Raw genomic sequence first — 21,229 nt, 5'->3', positions numbered from 1 at the left:
ATACGAGATGTATTGTGAAAAAAGTAACTAAACATATCATGGAACTTCTTACTTCACTTCTGAGACCTACAGCTGGTTTTTAATGTTAATCAGTATAAGGTAATGCACATTGGAACAAGAATATCAAACTTACACAGTGAAGGAGTTTGTTTTAGGAAAAGTAATTGTGGACACACCTGGAATTGAACTGCTGTTGACCTCTGGCTTTGTTAAAGTCAATTGCATCCCAACCCAACCCTTACTGACGGAAACTCCAGGGAATGCTACAGGGATTCTATTTTCCAGTTGGCCAGCAGACATGAAAAGGAATAGTTGAGTCTGGAGATTATAAAGACGGAGATGATGATTTCAGTGGAAGTTGGGCTGAAGTAAGGGGAGAAATGGAAGTAGAGGGTTTTTGTGATGGAGAGGGTCTGGGGTCGGAAGCTTGGCTCAGGGTCAAACAGGATGCTGAGGTTGTGAAGCGCCTGTTTCGGGCTGCGACCGTGGCTGGAGTGGGCGGTGGGGTCAGTGGCAAGGCTGTGGACTTTGTGGCAGAGGCAGAAGATCCTCCCCCTGTTCAGCTGGAGGAAATAAAGGCTCATCCAAAACTGGATATTGGTCAGTCTAGCATCACAGAGGAAGTGGAAAGGTCCAGAGAGATGGTGGAAAGGTGCAGTTGGGTGTCATCAGTGTATATGTGGAAGCTGAGCCATGTCCACAGATGATCTTGCCAAAAGGGCAGCATGTAGATCAGGAATGGGGGATGCAAGGACGGGTCCTTGGTGGACTTGAGAGGTGATGGTGCGACGTGTGGAAAGAAGCATTTGCTGGACACACTCTGGCTACGATCAGATCAATAAGTGTGGGACCATATAAGGGCAGCCCCATGGAGCTGGACAACGAAGGAAAGGTGATAGAAGAGGATGGTCTGGTTGATCCACATTGAAAGCAGCAGAGAGGTCGAGGAGGATGGAGGAAGGAGAATACACTGTGGTCACAGCCACAGATAATGCTATTCATGACTTTGGGTCGATGTGATTCAGCACTGTGGGTGTGGCATAAATCTGTGTGGATGAGAACATCGAGAGGTGCTAACTTACCTGGAGGATTATAGTTTCACGTGTTTTATATCAATGTTTTATTTAACTGTAAAGCTTGGCTAGTCACCATCGTAAAAACAAAATTATTCTTTACTCACTTTATTTTCCTCCTGTCTTGTATTCCTCCTCCATGCCAAGCTTTTAAAGCCAGCTGAAAGACTTCTCTTGGATCTTTTCATGCGCACAGACCGCTATGTACACCTGGATTTTTGGAATGTGAACTTTTGAACTGCATTGGTTTATGGAAAGGTCAGATTTTATGATGCATCACCAGATGCCATTGAAGCTCTCTATTACAGGAGACTAAATCTGGTTCCTAAACACTTGACCACATAACTCCGTTCCTTTAGCTGACTATGTGCTCAATACCTGAATGTTTAATAGCAGTTTTACAATGGTCCTGTTCTCAGCCTATTTTACTTAAAAGCAGATAAAAGTTTGTGTCTGGTTATCAGGGACAGATGGAAAACTGGGCAGGCTTTTTCCTGCTCGAATTTATAGAATCTTACAACAGGGAAGGAGGCCATTCAGCCCATGGTGCCTGTGCCAACGCTATAAAGGAATTATCCACTTAGTCCTACTCCCCCAGTCTTACCCCACAGCCCAGCAAATATTTACATTTCAAGTATATATCCAATTCCCTTTTGAAATATTGAAACATTTCCTACCCTCCACCCTTTCAGGTATTGCATTCCAGATCATAACAACTTGCTGTGTAAAAAATCTCTCCTCATCTCCACTTTGGATACTTTGCCAATTATATTAAATCTGTGCCCTTTGGTTACTAACCCACCCACCAATGGAAACAGTTCCTCCTTATTTACTATCAAAACCCCTCATCATTTTGAATACCTATGTCCCCTCAAACTTATTCTGCTCTAAAGGCGAACAATCCCAGCTTCTCCAGTCTCTCCACATAACTGAAGTCCCTCATCCCTGGTATCATTCTGGCAAATCTCCTCTGCACTCTTTCCAAGGCCTTGACATCCTTCCTAAAGTGTGGTGCGCAGAATTGACCACAATACTCCAGCTGGGGCCGAGCCAGCGATTTATACAGGTTTAGCATCTCAGTTGTTTTTTTCCACTCTATGCTCTATTTTCCCCTGTTTTCGGACCCAGGGACACGGGGATGTACTCTTCCGATTCTTGTTGGTATCCTGACCCTGTTCTGTTTGGGTTTAGGGTTAAGGTTATTGGTAATAAGCAGCTGGCTCTTTGGAGTTGTCGCCTCCTTAATCATTCTGACGACTTTGCTTTTTCAGGGCTCTGTACACAATATCACCCATGAACACATGTGTTTGAAGAAGCTAAGGGACGCTGGAGTTATCAAATATCTCACTGAACCATAATGATCGTCTGGCCATTTGGAGATGATTCGCTTTCAACAAATCTACCAGTAAATTAGACTTTTCTTGAATCTATTTCTTCCCGTCCAACACTCGCCGAATCCCACCAGTTTATCTCTCTTCCACATCCTAATTAGCCCACACTCAAGGACACAGCTTTGATCCTGCCTTAGTCTGGCTGAGGGTGTCAGGGTTCACTGCTACCCTCTCCGACTCTCCAGTGAGACAAAGTGGAGGAATGCTAGTGGGAGGTGGGACTGTGCCAACTTTCATAGTGTGATTGAAGAGGCTGTGTTACTGTGATTGGACGATTGTGTTAATGGAGCCTTCTCACACAATGGAACCTGGTGGACCCGCTGCTCTTAATAGGATTCATTGCTTTCTCTTGCAGTGGGGCAAGTGGCACTGAACCTACCATGGACGCTTGACAACTGCAAATCTGTTGGAGAGCAACGTGGCAGGGTCTGGTATAGGAAGCAGATGCATAAGGCTAGGAGAGAGGTGACTGGGGGAGAAGTGAATGGGGTGGAGGGGAATGGGGGGAGGTGAATGGGGGGAAGTGGAATGGGGGAAGGGGAATGAGGGGGAGGTGGATGGGGGGAGGTGGATGGGGGGAGTTGAATGGGGGGAAGTGGAATGGGGGGAAGTGGAATGGGGGGAAGTGGAAAGGGGGAGGTGGATGGGGGGAGTTGAATGGGGGGAAGTGGAATGGGGGGAAGTGGAATGGGGGGAAGTGGAATGGGGGGAGTTGAATGGGGGGAAGTGGAATGGGGGGAGGGGAATGGGGAGGAGGGGAATGGGGGGGGGGGAGGTGGATGGGCTGGGGAAGTGGCAATGGGTGATGAAGGTTGTGGGGAAGTTGGAGGTGGGAACATGAGAATGCCGATTAGGGCTCGGCAGCGGAGGGAGAATATTGCCCCCTCACTATTGTTGGCCTGCCTCCTCTTGATTTTAATTTCCAAAAACACGGCAGATATTGTCTTTTCTTTGTTTTCAAATTGTTGTGGGATTCTCTCGATGGTGATGGGCATTTGATGGGAACTGTGGCCTCCTGTTACCAGCCCCGAATGGACCACAGATGGGCAAATAACTGCACGGCCTGAAACAGAAAGGTCAGGGGCCATTCTCACAACGACTTGGATCATTCGAGGATTTCTTCGACATTGAGCCCTGAAAATGTGAACACAAAGAGCAGCTCACGTGCAATTAAAAGTTACTTTGCCAGGAGAGGAGACAATTACAGGGTAAAACGTCCATTGTCAAAGTTCACGGAACAACACGTGATGTGCTCATACTGCTAACTAAATGGGCACTAACAGTGCTAAACAGTGAACACAGGAAATACGGGTGAGCATGTTAAACATTTGGACTGCTGATTAGAAGCTCTACCCAATCTTTTTGTAACCAATATGATGGAATTTTTCTTGACTCTCGGGTGTCTGGAGATGTCAGAACTCAGTTACATTGTGAAGAAGGTGATGTGTACTAGAACTGAACAGCAATAAACCTCTGGAAACCGAGTGACATTGTGCCGCTCAGCTATGAGAAGCTCACACATCAGCCGAGCTGCTGCATATTTTGGGTTTTGACTATTTTTCCCTCCCAATGCTATTTTTCCAAAGATGTAACTCATTCGGAGAGTATTGTGCCACCAAACAATGATCAGCAGTGTTCAGAAAAATTCCCAGAAAAAAAAGTGTCCTTCGATGTGGAAACAATGGACGATTGGAAATACGGTCAATTCTATCTCCTAGGAGACGGTGGGAATTGGGATGATGTCTGCCCAACTGACCATCACTCCTCGGGCAGTTTACTGTTTTATGTATGGGACCACTGTGCTTTTAAATTGAAGGTTTCTTAGCCTAGACTGGAGGGCTGAAATGGCCGACTCCTGTTCCTATGCTCCTATGCTTAGAACTCCTTGCAACATAGGCCAGCAATAAACATGACTGTACACCAGCAGGTGGTAACTATTTGTGGTGCCTCCTTCTCAGATCAAGGCATTTCCTTGAAACCCGGTGATTTGCGAAGTGCCTGCAGTTTTGCACTTTTTCTGAAGGATTAGTCGCCAATGGATGACAAATGAAGGAACGAATTGCTGGATCTGAGAATATGAAAATGGACAGTCTTGTGGGAAAGTGCAGGCTCTATCTTTTGATCCTCAGACAAAAAGTTAACTTCTTCCAAGGCATTTGTGGTAACCATGTTGAAATGTTGCTATTAAGAGGATGTTTCTCCAAGCAACGGGTGATACGGGTGAGATCGGTTTTAAGGGTCATTGCTGCTCCTACATGGCGCTATTGCTGCGATTGTTGCTCCGTGAGTGAATATGACAGGGTGCAAGGTGATGTCTCACAGCCCCTTGCAGAGCTACTTTCTCCAGCTAGCTTGCTGCCAGTTGCTTCACCACCCGGCCCCTAAAGATTTCCATCCATCTACCCCACCCAGGCTTGTATCGGGCTGGTGAGTGTTGAACTTTGTTCTCTGGACCCTGTTTGAAATAGGCGTCGGAAAGATGGCTGGATTTGAGTGCAATGAAGTTCCCTCGCCTTGAAGAAGCAAGAATTCAGGCCAACACTCTGGAGGAAGGCCAGATCATTAGCATCACATGCATATAGCAGATTGCACTCGCTCTGTGAATTTGAAGTAGTCAATCAGGGATAAAGATAAGTTATAAGAAGAGTTAATAAGAGTTAATATATTGTTATCTTTTATAAGTATGTTTTACAGGGGGTCTATTGGTGGATGGAGCAGTGTGTCACCATTCACCCTGGACTGGTGCGATGAGCATTTCCACAGTCTGCTGGCTGTAAAGGTTTTATATGAATGAAGTTGAGCCAGTCTTTGCCTACTTCCTGGTGAGCAATGGCCCACAGCACACACTGTCCGGGGTCCCATACTCATTGGCCACTTCTCTCACACAGGCCACAGGGCGGCTGATGAGGAAAATGTCACAATGGCGCATTAGAGAGCTCTCTTCTGACATTTGGATCAGGAAATATTTGGGGCAAGAGTCGAAAGGGCTTTGCTCTGCCTCTGCCTCCCTATCTGTAACCTCCAGCCCTACATTTCTGGCCTCGTCCATCCCCCACTCCCTTCACCCCATAATTGGCGGCAGTGCCTTGAGCTGTCGAGGCCCCAAGGAATTCCCTCTCTCGCTCCTCCATTAAGACCCTCCTTAAAACTTACCACTTTGACCAAGCTGTGCCAATGTCTCCTTATGTGGCTCAGTGTCAATTTTTGTCTGATGATACTCCTGTGAAGTGCCTTGAGATGTTTTACTATGTTAAAGGCACTATATAAATGCAAGCTGTTGTTGTTAGAGGTACTTTTGTGTACATGAGTTGAATCTGGGATCTTTAGTATGACTTGAATGTAGTTTTTCAAATACCAATTAAAGAATGTTTGACCAGGGCACCATTGTACACTTTGATTGATATTTCAAGCAGATCAGCTCTTACAATCTCAACGCCTCCGTGGACGAAACAGTTTGGGTGGAAATCAGGACTTTGGTGGTTTGAGGAAACAGAGGTCAGTCAGCAATGCAGAACGCCTCCATTCTGCCTTTGCGACGGATGGATCCCAAAGGCAGATCACTTGGATGCGTCGAAGAAGGCGCTGGCAAGGCCAGCGTTTATTGCCCACTTCGAGCTGCCCTTGAGACCTTTCAGAACTGCTGCAGTCAGTGAGGGGAAGATGCTCCCTCAGTGCTGTGTGGGAGGGAATTCCCCTTTGTTGACGCAGCAACGATGAAGGAACGGTGATACATGTCCACTCAGGATGGTGTGTGACTTGGAGGGGAACTTGGAGATGGTGGTGTTCCCATGCATCTGCTGCCCTTGTCCTTATAGCTGGTGGGGTTTGGGAGGTGTTGTCGAAGAAGCCTTGGCGAGTTGCTGCAGCGCATCCTGTAGATGGTACACACTGCAGCCACAGTGCGCCAGTGGTGGAGGGAGTGGCTGGTTAAATCCACTGCCGGCCTCAATAGATATGGAGGCCCGGAATTGGAGATTGTGGACAGTATTTGGTGGCTGACCAACTGGAGCTGCTGCTGCAAGAAGTGTGAGTCACACCAGGGCATCCTTCCCAGAGGGCAGCAGGAGCCAGTGGTGAAAGATTAAGGGAGAAGGTCAACTTAACATTCACTGGCAGTGCCATTGCTATGGTGCACATTGGCGGTTGTTGCCCTGGCAGCAGATGGCACACATCTACAGCCAGAGCATGGGCCACACACCTACCACTAGAGCAGGGGACACATATCTACCACAAGAGCAGGGAGACACACCTACCACTAGAGCAGGGGCCACACATCTACCACTAGAGCAGGGGGCACACATTTAGCACTGCCAAACTCCCTTGTTGTCTATTTTCTAGCCCTTGTTTCCTCTGTCTTCCAAATTCACTTTCAACTCTTCTGCTTTCCAATTTCAGTTTTGCTTCTCTCCCTTCTGAATCTATTTTAATGTTCCCATCTCCCTGTCAAGATAATTTAAACACTCCCGAATAACTAGAAACCCCTCCCCAACGACGATATTGGTCCCGGCTCTGTTGAGGTGCAACCCGTCCAACTTGTACAGGTCCCACCTCCCCCAGAAGCGGTCCCAATGCCTCAGGAAACTAAAGCCCTCCCTCCTGCACCATCTCACCAACCACACATTCATCTGCTCTATCCTCCTATTTCTGTACTCATTAGCATGTGGCACTGGGAGTAAGCTGGAGATTACTACCTTTGAGGTTCTGCTTATTAATCTCCGAGTTCCCTAAACTCCACCTGCAGGACCTTATCTCTCTTTCTACCTATGTCACTGGTACCAATAAGGACCACGACCACTGTCTGTTCACCCTCTTCCCCCCAGAATGCCCTGCAGCCGCTCGGTAACATTCTCGACCCTGGCACCAGCGAGGCAACATACCATCCTGGAGTCACGTCTGTCGCTGTAGGAATGCTTGCCTGCTCCCCTAATTATCGAATCTTCCACTCTTTTTCCTCCCCCCGCCGTGCAGCTGAACCACCCGTGGTGTCATGGACTTGGCTCTGGCTGCACACCCCAGAGCAAACATCGCCCCCACCAGCACTCAGAACAGAATACTGGTTGGAGAGCGAGATGCACTCAGGGGTCTCCTGCACTACCTGCCTGGTCCTCCTCTTCTGTCCGGCAGTCACCCATTCCCTCTCTGCCCGCACACTCCTAAGCTGCAGTGTATCCACCTCTAGAAACGTGCTATCTATGAAGTTTTCAGCCTCGCGGATGCGCCGAAGTAACTTCAGCTGGCACTCGTGCTCCAAAACTTGGCGCTTGAGTTGCTGTAGCTGGCGACACTGCCTGAACATGTGGTCGTCCAGGCCACGTGAAGCATTGAGGATTTCCTATGTGGCACAGGATGTGAACTCGACAGTGCTGCCATGCCTCTAGTTATTAGATTAATTAACTAAAGTTTTTAGTATGTCCCTCTGCCCTTAGTTAAAGACAAACAGAAAGAGACAAAAAGACAGACAATACATGCTAATATTTGAGGCAGCAAACCTTCATCGAAAATGTTTCTAAATCAAATCTTTTTTTGCTGGGAGTGTGGTTCTTTTCAGTAGTTCAGTGGTTGGGTGTGAAGTGCATGGAGCGTGACTCATTGTTCAGACTTGTAGTGAGTCAGTTTTTTTGCACATTTAATTACTGGAATGTAAAATTTCAACTTTTGGATACAGCTGACATCTATTGTAAACAAAGAACATGCATTTATATACAGGCAACTCTCGATTATCCTGGGCCCTCGGGAATCGGGCTATTCCGGGTAAACGATTTTGCCGCTAAGGCGAGTGCACGTACTTGCCGAAAATGTTTGGGTCCCAAAGTTATACAGTACTTGTAAAGTCCTGTCCCCTCAGTACAGATTCACACGAGGCATGTAGTGAAGTCAAGGTCACTCTGGACCTGCACCTTTATTTCACAGCTCTAGAATGCTGCACTTGTCTGAGACCTGTATATACCTGCCTCTTGTAAGATACATGACATCACCCTCCCCCAAGGTCTTATTGTCTTTATAGGTTCAGTCTCTCAGGTGGTCTATGCTCTCGTGTGGAGCATCTGAGTTGTGATTCAGTTGTTTGCCTTGGTGTCTGTTTTTCTTTGGGTGTGGTTGCTGGTATCTCGCCTAGGCTGTCTGTTTCGATTGGTGTGATTGTTGTTGACTCGCCTGGGCTGTCTGTTGGGATTGCCCTTTCCTCAGGTTGTTCCCTCTGTCTGTCCACCAGGTGTGGTGCGAGTTCCACATTGTAGTCTGCCTCTGGTTCCGCAGTGTTGTTGGTAAATCTGCTTTTGACTTGGTCTACATGCCTCCGGCAGGTTTTGCCATTGTCCATTTGTACTACCAGTAGCCTGTTACTGTCCCTGCAAGCCATTTGGGACCCCTGCCATAGTTTAGTACAAACACTTTGTCCCCTATCTCATTCCATCTCCCCCTCGAATTTCTGTCATGGTACTCAGTCAGCTTACGGCGCTTTGCCTCAACGATTTCATGCATGTCTGGAAGGATTAATGAGAGCCTTGTTTTTAAAGTCCTTTTCATCAACAGTTGCGCGGGGGGGATCCCAGTCAGTGAGTGTGGATGAGATTTGTATGCCAGCAGCAGTCGCGACAGGCGACCCTGCAGCGTGGGACTTGGATTTTAAGCATGCCTTGTTTAATGATTTGCACTGCTCTCTCCGCCTGGCCGTTGGAGGTCGGCTTGAATGGTGCCGTCTTGATGTGATTTATGCCGTGGTCAATTATAAAGTCTTGGAATTCTGCGCTGGTGAAGCACGGACCATTGTCACTGACCAATATGTCAAGGATTCCGTGCGTTGCAAACATGATTGCGAGGCTCTCCACAGTGGTGGAGGTTGTGCTCGAATTTAAAATGGTGCACTTTGAAAATGCATCTAAAGCTACGAGGAACATTTTGCCCATGAATGGGCCTGCATAGTCTACGTGCACCCGCGACCACGGTTTGGTAGGCCAGGGGCTCAGTGGAGCCTCCCTGGAGGCATTGCTGAGTTGGGCACAAATGGTGCACCTTCGAACGCAGAGCTCCAGGTCCGCGTCAATACCAGGCTACCAGCCGTGGGATCTGGCTATGGCCTTCATGAGAACGATCCCTGGGTGCTTGTGGTGGAGCTCCCGGACAAATGCCTCTCTGCCTCGCAGAGGTATGACTACTCGGCTGCCCCACATCAGGCAGTCTGCTTGTAGTGATAGCTCATGCATGCGCCTGTGAAAGGGTTTTAATTCCTCGGGGCAGCCATCGCGAGCCTCTGCCCAGTAACCGGTTAGGACACATCTTTTTCCTCAGGATAACGTGGGGTCGCTGGCCGTCCAGGCTCTGATTTGGCGAGCCGTCATGGGCGAACCTGTGGACTCAAAGGCATTGATTGCCATGACTATCTCACAGTCTTGTTCGTCAGATCCTTCCGTGGTCGCCAGGGGTAGCCTGTTGAGCGTGTCGGCACAGTTGTCAGTGCCTGGTCTATGCCTTATGGTATAGTCGTAGGACGCCAGCATGAGTGGCCACCGTTGAATTCGCGCCGAGGCGTTGGCGTTTATTGCCTTGCTCTCAGATAGGAGGGAGGTGAGGGGCTTGTGGTCGGCTTCTAACGCGAACTTGGCCCGAAAAGATATCGGTGCATCTTTTTGACACCGTACACGCACGCGGGCGCCTCCTTCTCTACCATTCCTTACCCGCGCTCCGCCCGCGAAAGTGACCTGGAGGCATAAGCTATGGGTTGTAATTTGCCCGCACTATTGACATGTTGCAAAATGCACCCGACCCCATACGCTGACGCATCGCATGTGAGAACTAGCTTTTTACCTGGGTCAAAGAAAGTCAAAACACTGTTGGAACACAGAAGGTTGCGTGCCTTATTGAAGGCGCATTCCTGGGCGTCCCCCCAAAACCAATCGCACCCCTTCCTGAGTAGCACGTGGAGAGGCTCCAGCAGCGTGCTTAAGTTTGGCATAAAGTTCCCAAAGTAATTGAGTCGCCCGAGAAAGGCGCACAGTTCTGAGACATTCCGGGGCCTGGGTGCCAGGCGAATTGCTTCTGTTTTGGACTCTGTTGGGTGGATTCCATCAGCGGCAATCCTTCTGCCCAAAAATTCAACCTCGGGTGCGAGAAACAGGCACTTGGATTTCTTGACTCATTGGCCTAACCGATCCAACCGCTTAGTACTTCCTCCAAATTACGGAGATGGGAGTCGGTGTTCCTGCCCGTGATAAGTATGTCGTCTAAAAATACAACCGTCCCCGGGATGGACGTGAGCAGACTCTCCATGTTGCACTGGAATATGGCAGCTGCCGACCTGATGCCGAATGGGCATCGATTGTACATGAAATGGCCTCTCTGTGTGTTGATGGTGGTGAGTAGCTTGGATTCCTCGGTCAATTCTTGCGTCATATACGCAGATGTGAGGTCTAATTTTGAGAAAAGTTTACCTCCAGCCAATGTGGCAAATAAGTCCTCCGCTCTGGGCAGCGGGTACTGGTCCTGTAGGGAAACTCTGTTTATGGTAGATTTGTAGTCACCACAGATTCGTACGGATCCATCAGGCTTCATGACTGGGATGATGGGACTTGCCCAGTCGCTAAATTCCACAGGTGATATAATGCCTTCCCGCAGAAGTCTGTCTGGTTCGTGTTCAATCTTTTCCCTCATCACATAGGGTATAGCTCTGGCCTTGTGATGGACCGGTCTAGCGCCCTGTGTGATGTAGATTTTGACTTTGGCCCCTTTGAAAGTGCCCACACCTGGCTGAAAGAGATGTTCAAATCGCTTTATCACTGTTGAGCAGGAGATCCGTTCCTCTAATGACATGGCATGGAAATCATCCCATTTCCAGTTTAGTTTTGCCAGCCAGCTTCTCCCCAGCAGTGCTGGGGGGTCTCCGGGGACACTGTCCCTTTGTGTGTGACAGAGAGCATGGCGCTGCCGAGGACTGGTACGATTTCTTTGGTATAGTGTGGTGTCGACCCTTGTGAGTTTTGGTCTGTCTCTTTTATGCGGCCACAGTTGTTCAAATTTTTGAGCGCCCATGAGAGATTGGTTCGCTCCCGTATCCAGCTCCATGTTGACAGATATCCCGTTGAGTAGGACCCTCATCATTATAGGAGGCGTCCTGTTGTAGGAGCAGCGGCCATTGATCGTGTTGACCTGCTGTACACCGGTGTCCCGGGTACTCTCCCCACCATCTTCTGGTCCGCTTTCCGACCCATCCGATTTGTATACCAGCGGAGCTGCCATTTTTTTGCACATGCTGGCCAAATGCCCTGCATATTCACAATTTCTGCAAACAGCCTGCTGAAATCGACATCCCCTTGCCGAGTGCCCAACCCCAAACCTCCAGCACAGACCTGTTCCATTGTTCAAAGAGTTTCCAAAGAATGAGCTGCATCTGGCTGATCTCTCTTGAGATTCTCTCAGTTTGTAGTTGATTGCTCGCATTGTGGGTTGATAAGGTGTGAACGGCCGTTCCTGTGGCCCTTGATGGCTTCTGCCTGCTGTCGAGAACCTGTTCTCCCGGTTTTGTCTGTGTGTGGGGGTAGCAGCTTGTTTAGTGCTGTGAACTTCTTGTTCCAATATTTCGTTAGTTGTCGTACCTGCATTGTAAATCAACCTCGTTTCTTCTTCCCCTACCAAGAATATCTGTGCAACCAGTGCTGCTGCCTCTAAGGTCAGGTTCTTGGTCTCTATGAGCTTTCGGAATATGCCTGCGTGGCCTATTCCTTCAATGAAAAAGTCTCTCAGCATTTCTCTCCTCAGTTCATCGGAGAACTGACATAAACTAGCCAACCTCCGAAGTTCCGCCACGAAGTCGGGTATGCTCTGGCCCACACAGCGTCTGTAGTTGTAGAACCTGTGTCTGGCCATGTGTAGGCTGCTCGCTGGCTTCATGTGGTCACTTACTAGTGTGCTCAACTCCTCAAACGACTTTCTTGCTGGTTTCTCGGGTGCCAACAGATCCTTCATTAAAGCGTATGTTTTCGAGCCACAGCTGGTCAAGAGATGGACTCTTTTCTTGTCTGCCTTATCATCGCCTAACCAGTCTTTGGTTACAAAGCTTTGCTGGAGCCTTTCTATAAAGTCCTCCCAATTGTCTCCCGCATTGTACTTTTCATCTGATCCATTGTTCGCCATTCTGTGGATTCTGTAATCCCGTAACCCATCTCCACTGTAAAGTCCTGTCCCCTCAGTACAGATTCACACGAGGCATGTAGTGAAGTCAAGGTCACTCTGGACCTGCACCTTTATTTCACAGCTCTGGAATGCTGCACTTGCCTGAGACCTGCCCTTATATACCTGTCTCATGCAAGTGCACCCCCGGTGGTAAGGTATGCTGGTGGTTACAGGTCACATCTTATTACAGTCATGTATAGCATAGAAACATAGCAACATAGAAAATAGGTGCAGGAGCAGGCCATTCAGCCCTTCTAGCTTGCACCGCCATTCAATGAGTTCATGGCTGAACATGAAACTTCAGTACCCCATTCCTGCTTTCTCGCCATACCCCTTGATCCCCCGAGTAGTAAGGACTTCATCTAACTCCCTTTTGAATATATTTAGTGAATTGGCCTCAACAACTTTCTGTGGTAGAGAATTCCACAGGTTCACCACTCTCTGGGTGAAGAAGTTTCTTCTCATCTCGGTCCTAAATGGCTTACCCCTTATCCTCAGACTGTGACCCCTGGTTCTGGACTTCGCCAACATTGGGAACATTCTTTCTGCATCTAACCTGTCTAAACCCTTCAGAATTTTAAACGTTTCTATGAGGTCCCCGCTCATTCTTCTGAACTCCAGTGAATACAAGCCCAGTTGATCCAGTCTTTCTTGATAGGTCAGTCCCACCATCCCGGGAATCAGTCTGGTGAATCTTCGCTGCACTCCCTCAATAGCAAGAATGTCCTTCCTCAAGTTAGGAGACCAAAACTGTACACAATACTCCAGGTGTGGCCTCACCAAGGCCCTGTACAACTGTAGCAACACCTCCCTGCCCCTGTACTCAAATCCCCTCGCTATGAAGGCCAACATGCCATTTGCTTTCTTAACCGCCTGCTGTACCTGCATGCCAACCTTCAATGACTGATGTACCATGACACCCAGGTCTCGTTGCACCTTCCCTTTTCCTAATCTGTCACCATTCAGATAATAGTCTGTCTCTCTCTTTTTACCACCAAAGTGGATAACCTCACATTTATCCACATTATACTTCATCTGCCATGCATTTGCCCACTCACCTAACCTATCCAAGACACTCTGCAGCCTCATAGCATCCTCCTCGCAGCTCACACTGCCACCCAACTTAGTGTCATCCGCAAATTTGGAGATACTACATTTAACCCCCTCTTCTAAATCATTAATGTACAATGTAAACAGTTGGGGCCCCAGCACAGAACCCTGCGGTACCCCACTAGTCACTGCCTGCCATTCTGAAAAGTACCCATTTACTCCTACTCTTTGCTTCCTGTCTGACAACCAGTTCTCAATCCACGTCAGCACACTACCCCCAATCTCATGTGCTTTAACTTTACACATTAATCTCTTGTGTGGGACCTTGTCGAAAGCCTTCTGAAAGTCCAAATATACAACATCAACTGGTTCTCCTTTGTCTACTTTACTGGAAACATCCTCAAAAAATTCCAGAAGATTTGTCAAGCATGATTTCCCTTTCACAAATCCATGCTGACTTGGACCTATCATGTCACCATTTTCCATGTTAGGATACAGTTATATATAATAATGTAAGATACATGACAGTACTTTGATGCTTTTCTGCTTCTGTGCACTCCAGTATGGGATTGTCCACCTATTCATTTTAATACAAAGTGAAGAGACCCATGTTATACTGTGTCTACTTTTTCTTAAAATGGCCAGTCTAAAGGCTTCAACTGCTGGAGGTCGAATGAGACTCGGCTTTACTTACCCCCGGGGCGGCACCCTCAGTGATACTCCAGACTGCACAAGAGCACATTCACCAATATCAGAAAATGGAAAGACGGCAGGGAAGGGAGGAAGAATTAGATAAATCTTTTGCCCCTCTGTACTTGCTTCCAGCGTGATGATTTTGACAGTGCCTTAAAAGAGCGTGGTTGGGAGCAATGCCTTCGATCCGATAACGTGAGGATGGGTCGCAGTATGAGCGGACAGACGGTCCAGGTCCGAGTTAATTTGATTGCTCTACAAGTATCTCTTTAAGGTCGAAACAGCAATAAACTTTATTATAAAATAAAGCCCTTCCTCTGTGTGTAGTGATAATGCTGTGTATCAGCGCAGGACTGTGTGTGGGGTGGGTTTAATGGTCGTGTGCAGCTGTACACGGGACAGAATCAGAGTTTTTAAAAGTGCCGTTGCAGCAGGTTCTGCGTTAGATCCGTGTACGGATAATCGAGAGTTGTCTGTAATACTTTTCACCCTGTGGATGTCCCAAAGTGCTTCCCAGCCAATGAAGTACTTTTGAAGTGTAGTCACTGTTGTAATGCCGGAAATGCGACAGATAACTTGCACACAGCAAGGTCCCACAAACAGCAATGAAATAATTGACCAGATCACCTGTTTTAGTGATGTTGGCTGAGGGATAAATATTAGCCCAGGACACCAGGGACAACTCCCTTTCTCTTCTTCAGATCGTGTCATGGGGTCTTTTGCGTCCACCTGAGAGAGCAGACGGGTCCTCGGTTTAAAGTCTCATCTGAAAAATGGCACCTTTGACAATGCAGCACTCTCCCAGTACTGCCCTGGAATGTCAGCTTAGATTTTGTGCTCCAGTGTCTGGAGTGGGATTTGAACCCACAGCCGACTGACTCAGAGACAAGCGCATTGCTGTTGAGTGAAGGATGGCATCAAAGACAAACTTGAAATACTTGGAAAATAGTCACTGAAGCAGAGAGGGCTCAAAGGAGATTTAATGTATGTTTCTAAACTAATGCAGCATTTTAATAGATTACATAGAGAAAGACTATTTCCTCTAGATGGGTCATTTAGTGAAGAGAGGGGTTTTGAGAAATTTATTGATGCAGGAAATAGTTGGAACTTGTGACAAAGTTGTGAATAGTGTCACAAGAACTTCCACATCTACACGAATAGGTAGACAAAACTTGGCTTTACATCTCATCTGAAAGAGGACCTTGAATATCACAGCACTCTCTCAGTACTGACATATTTTCCTATAAGATCTGCTCAAGATTTGAACTGACAACTGTCTGATGCAGAGGTGAAAGGGTCATCACCTGAGCCAAGCTGACACAAGTGCCGAAATTTTATGGGGTCGTGCGGGCGCGATCAGAGGTGAGTCAGGTGGGAAATTTGCAACACGTTGGAGTGGGTCAGATACCCGCCGTCATCCCGCTCCCACACGCCTTTCCCTCGGGCATGATTGCTGGCACAGCAGCGACCCGAACGGCAGAGGCGGGTGAGCTAACTCAGATCATTATCACTTAGTTGTCAGACTCTTAAGAATCTTTTTAAACCTACCTTTCAAAATTCCCTGGATGACCACGGAAATCACGCAGGTCCGTCAACCCAAGGCGGAAGTTGAGTGTCCATTGATCCAGATGATTAGATGACAGCATGAAATATGCTACAAAAACTCTCAACTCACAGCTGATCACTTTCCTCTGGCAGAACATAAGAAATAGGAGCAGGAGTAGGTCATTTGGCCCCTCGAGCCTGCTCCGCCATTCAATGAGATCATGGCAGATCTGATTTTGGCCACAACTCCACTTCCCTGCCCACTCCCCATAACCCTGGACTACCCAAGAGTTCAAAAATCTGTCTATCTCCACCTTAAATATATTCAATGACCCAGCCTCCACAGCTCTCTGGGGCAGAGAATTCCAAATATTCACAACCCTCCAAGAGAAGAAATTCCTCCTCATCTCCGTTTTAAATGGGCGACACTTTATTCTGAAACTATGCCCCCTAGTTCTAGATTCCCCCACGAGTGGAAACATCCTCTCTGCATCGATCCTGTCAAGCTCCCTCAGAATCTTATATGTTTCAATAAGATCCCCTCTCATTCTTCTGAACGCCAATGTGTATAGGCCCAACCTGCTCAACCTTTCTTCATAAAACAACCCCTTCATCTTAGGCATCATCCTAGTGAATCTTCTCTGAACTACCTCCAAAGCAATTATATCCCTCCTTAAATAAGAAGACCAAAACTGTACGGGGTACTCCAGATGTGGTCTCAACATCGCCCTGTACAGTTGTAGCAAAACTTCCTTACTTTTATACCCTATTCCCCTTGCAATAAAGGCCAACATTCCATTAGCCTTCCCAATTACTTGCTGTACCTGCATGCTAACTGTTGGTGTTTCATGTACAAGGACCCCCAGATCCCTCTGTACCACAGCATTTTGTAATCTCTCTCCATTTAGAAACATAGAAACATAGAAAGTAGGTGCAGGAGTAAGCCTGCACCACCATTCAATATGATCATGGCTGATCATGCAACTTCAGTACCCCATTCCTGCTTTCTCTCCATACCCCTTGATCCCTTCAGCCATAAGGGCCACATCTAACTCCCTTTTGAATATATCTAACAAACTGGCCTCAACAACTTTCTGTGGTGGAGAATTCCATAGGTTCACAATTCTCTGAGTGAAGAAGTTTCTCCTCATCTCGGTCCTAAATGGCTTACTCCTTATCCTTAGACTGTGACCCCTGGTTCTAGACTTCCCCAACATCGGGAACATTCTTCCTGAATCTAACCTGTCCAATTCCGTCAGAATTTTATATGTTTTTATGAGAGCCCCTCTCATTCTTCTAAATTCCATTGAATATAAGCCTAATCGATCCAGTCTTTCTTCATATCTGCCATCCTGGGAATCAGTCTGATGAACCTTCGCTGCACCTCCCCTTTTACTAATCTGATAATTAAATAATAATTAGCATTTTTTTTTCTTCCTGTCAAAGTGGATAATCTCACATTTTCCCACATTATACTCAATCTGCCAAATTTTTGCCCACTCACTGAGCTTATCTATATCCCTTTGCAGATTTTTTGTGTCATCCTCACAACTTGCTTTCCCACCTATCTTTGTATCATCAGCAAGTTTGGCTACATTGTACTCGCTCCCTTCATTCAAGTCATTAATATAAATTGTAAATAGTTGAGGCCCCAGCACTGATCCCTGTGGCACCTCACTAGTTACAGTTTGCCAAGCTGAAAAAGACCCATTTAACCTGACTCTCTGTTTTCTGTTCGTTAGCCAATCCTCTAGCCTTGCTATTATATTACCCCCAACCACATGAGCTCTTATCTTGTGACACCTTCTCGAATGCCTTGTGGAAATCCAAATACATGACATCTACTGGTTCCCCTTTATCTACCTGTTGTTGCTGAGTGCAATGACAGCACAGATTTTGCTTTCTACAGGTTGCAAGTGTTTGCAGTAAAGTCACCATCCAGTGTCACCTCATTGTTAGATCATCATCATAGGCAGTCCATCGAGGAAGACTTGCTTCCACTCCTGAAGTGAGTTCTTTGTTGGCTGAACAGTCCAATACGAGAGCCACAGACTCTGTCATAGGTGGGACAGATAGTCGTTGAGGGAAGGGGTGGGTGAGATTGGTTGCTGCACGCTCTTTCCGCTGTCTGCGCTTGAGCACCTCGAGTCTCGGTGTTGAGACTCGAGGTGCTCAGCGCCCTCTCGGATGCACTTCCTTCACTTAGGGCGGTCTTGGGCCAGGGACTCCCAGGTGTCAGTGGAGATGTTGTACTTTATCAGGGAGGCTTTGAAGGTGTCCTTGTAGCGTTTCTGCTGCCCACCTTTGGCTCGTTTGCCGTGAAGGAGCTCCGAGTAGAGCACTTGCTCTGGGAGTCTTGTGTCTGGCATGCAGACTATGTGGCCTGTCCAGCGGAGCTGATCGAGTTTGGTCAGTGCTTCAATGCTGGGGATGTTAGCCTGAATGAGGACGCTGATGTTGGTGCACCTGTCCTCCCAGGGGATTTGTAGGATCTTGCGAAGACATTATTAATTATATTTCTCTAGCAGCTTGAGGTGTCTACTGTACATGGTCCATGTCTCTGAGCCATACAGGAGGGCAGCCCTGTAGACCATGAGCTTGGTGGCAGTTTTGAGGGCCTGATCTTCAAACACTCTTTTCCTCAGGTGGCCGAAGGCTGCACTGGCGCACTGGAGGCGGTGTTGAATCTCGTCGTCAATGCCTGCTCTTATTGATAGGAGGCTCCTGAGGTATGGGAAGTGGTCCACGGTATCCACGATGACTGGGGTGCAGTGCTGTGCGGTGAGGACAGGCTGTTGGAGGACCTTTGTCTTACGGATGTTTAGCGTAAGGCCCATGCTTTCGTACGCCTATGTAAATACGTCGACTATGTCCTGGAGTGCAGCCTCTGTGTGTGTGCAGACGCAGGCATTGTCCGCGTACTGTAGCTCGACGACAGAGGTTTGGGTGGTCTTGGAGCTGGCCTGGAGACAGTGCAGGTTGAACAGCTTCCCACTGGTTCTGTAGTTTAGTTCCACTCCAGCGGGGAGCTTGTTGACTGTGAGGTGGAGCATGGCGACATTGTTAGAACCCATCACATCATTGACAGATTGCTTCTGTCATCTCTACTTGAACTGCCATCTGCTCCATCAGCCTGGGTACCATTTATGCTGACTCACCTTGGTCCTCAGATTCAGAACATGATGAGCCCCAACACCAGCAGCAACTCCAGCAACCTTATCCTCAATGATCTGACGCTCCACAGGGCAGAGGGCATCAGCACAGGGCTGCACCGCGTCGGAGGTGATGCCCCCAACACAGGGTATACAGGCAGAGGATGAGCTTCCTCAACATGACTGAGCAGCAGTGCCAAAGGAGGCTCAGGCTATCGGGCCAGGTCACTGCAGACATTTGTACATTGCTGGAGCAAGATCTGAAGCCCAGAGGAACCCTTATCAGCGGCTGTCAAAGTCACCAGTGCCCTCAACTTCTTTGCCTCAGGCTCTTTCCAAGGATCTGCAGCAGACATTTGTGGCATCTCGCAGTCGGCCGCCCACAGATGCAGCACCCAGGTCACCGATGCCCTGATTCACAAGTCAGCCAATTATATCAACTCTGCCACTCATGAAGTCAGTGTTACTGAGCGGTTACTGGTTGTAGAGTCTGGCAAGTTTTTGTGGTGCGATTTTCAGCGGATGCTCAGCTTTGTCGTTCTGGCTGGCTTCCCACGGGTGCAGGCATCATCGATTGCACACATGTGACCATCAGGGCACCTCATCACCCAGGAGTCTTGCCAACCACAGGGGCTGCCATTCCTGCAATGTGCAGCTCATCTGCAACTATAGGAAGACCCTCATGCAGTGTCAGCTGTAGCTCAGTGGGCAGCACTCTTGCCTTTGAGTCAGAAGGTTGTGGGTTTAATCCTACTCCAGGGGCTTGAGCACAAAAATCTAGGCTGACACTCCAGTGCAGTGCTGCGCTGTTGGAGGTGCTGTCTTTTGGGTAACACGTTAAACCGATTCCCGTCTGCCATTTGAGGTGGAAGTAAAAGATCCTATGACACTATTTTGATGAAAAGCAGGGGAGTTATCTCAAGTGTCATGGCCAATATTTATCCCTCAATCAACATCACTAAAACAGATTATCTGGTCATTATCACATTGCTGTTTGTAGGAGCCTGCTTGTGTGCATTTCCACCTTACAACAGTGACTATACTCCAAAAGTACTTAATTGGCTGTAAAGCGCCTTGAGACGTCCGGTGGTCGTGAAAGGCGCTATATAAATCCAAGTCTTTCTTTATATGTGTGTGCCAAATTCCCTGGCAGCTCTCGCATCTCTTTCATTCTGCGCCAGTCGACCCTCCCTCAGCTTTTCACTCCTCGAAACAGACTTTCCGGCTGGTTGCTTGGAGGCAAGGGTTATCCACTGAAGACGTGGCTCATGGCACCCTTGAGGAGGCCAAGTACTGACGCCCAGGGGAAATACAATGAAAACCACATTCCCACCAGATGTGTCATAGAGCTGACAATCGTTATGCTGAAACTGCGCTTCAGATGCCTTGACCGACCTGGAGGAGCCCTTCAGTACGCACCAGCCTGGGTCTCCAGAATCATCATGGTCTGCTGCACCCTGAACAACATAGTGCAACAGCAAGGATTAGTGTTACATGAGAAGCACTGAGCACAACCTCTTCTGTAGGCTTTTTTTCTGAGGGTTTTAGACACCAACGCTGAGGCACAGACAAATAATTGATTGCTCCAATAAAATGGACTTTATTACAAGTATCAAAAAGACTGTAAATTCACTAGTTTAACACTGCTGAGTACAGTTTTACAATTCATGCCCCGAGTTGGGTGTAGGTTCCGAGAGTCGACTGGCTGATTGAACACCTCCCTCGGTTTCTCCTTATGATGCATGCCCTGTAGGCTCTATCCTTTCTTCATATATTGGCTTCCATTTATCTCCCTCATGAACGTCCTTGTGACCACTTCCTGTTTGGCCAGAGGAAGCTTCCACCTTTTACTGATTGGCCGATTCCATTGTTTGCTGTCGTCATTATGCATGCACTCTGCCTGACTGTACTTGTTACCAAGGTTTTCTACTCTTTTGAAATAGTACTCTCTGTATCTCCCCGATTGTCTTTTTTCGCAACACTCTCGAGCAGAGACCTTCATCCATAAGCCTTCAGTCCTCCCTTAAATATCTCTCATGTGCCGACATTAGTAGACATTTCCATAGCACTTCGAGACGATGTACATAATCCAGCCAAACCTTTACACACTACATACAGGAAGGGTACATACAAATTCATATTAAGGTACATATAAATACAC

At 47.8% G+C, this 21,229-nt stretch overlaps 1 protein-coding gene across 12 annotated transcripts in view; it reads left to right on the top strand.

Moving 5' to 3' along the window:
• Window positions 1-21,229, top strand: part of LOC139276378 (CMP-N-acetylneuraminate-beta-galactosamide-alpha-2,3-sialyltransferase 4-like) — a 280,344-nt gene that overhangs the window by 224,993 nt on the left and 34,122 nt on the right. For 10 of the 12 annotated variants that reach the window (XM_070894269.1, XM_070894270.1, XM_070894282.1 and 7 more), the window contains one exon: window positions 2,345-2,935. The exons of 1 other annotated variant lie outside the window; for it this stretch is intronic. In XM_070894269.1, coding sequence (XP_070750370.1) covers window positions 2,345-2,431 — 87 coding nt within the window. In that variant the 3' untranslated portion in view covers window positions 2,432-2,935. Of the gene's footprint in view, window positions 1-2,344; window positions 2,936-3,489; window positions 5,844-21,229 lie in introns of those variants that run through there. One more of the 12 variants, XM_070894275.1, reaches the window with a different exon arrangement.

Source organism: Pristiophorus japonicus, chromosome 11 (genome assembly GCF_044704955.1).
Source record: "Pristiophorus japonicus isolate sPriJap1 chromosome 11, sPriJap1.hap1, whole genome shotgun sequence".
In the NCBI taxonomy this organism is placed as follows: Eukaryota; Metazoa; Chordata; class Chondrichthyes; family Pristiophoridae; genus Pristiophorus; species Pristiophorus japonicus.
This window is presented reverse-complemented; position numbering and strand designations above follow the sequence as displayed.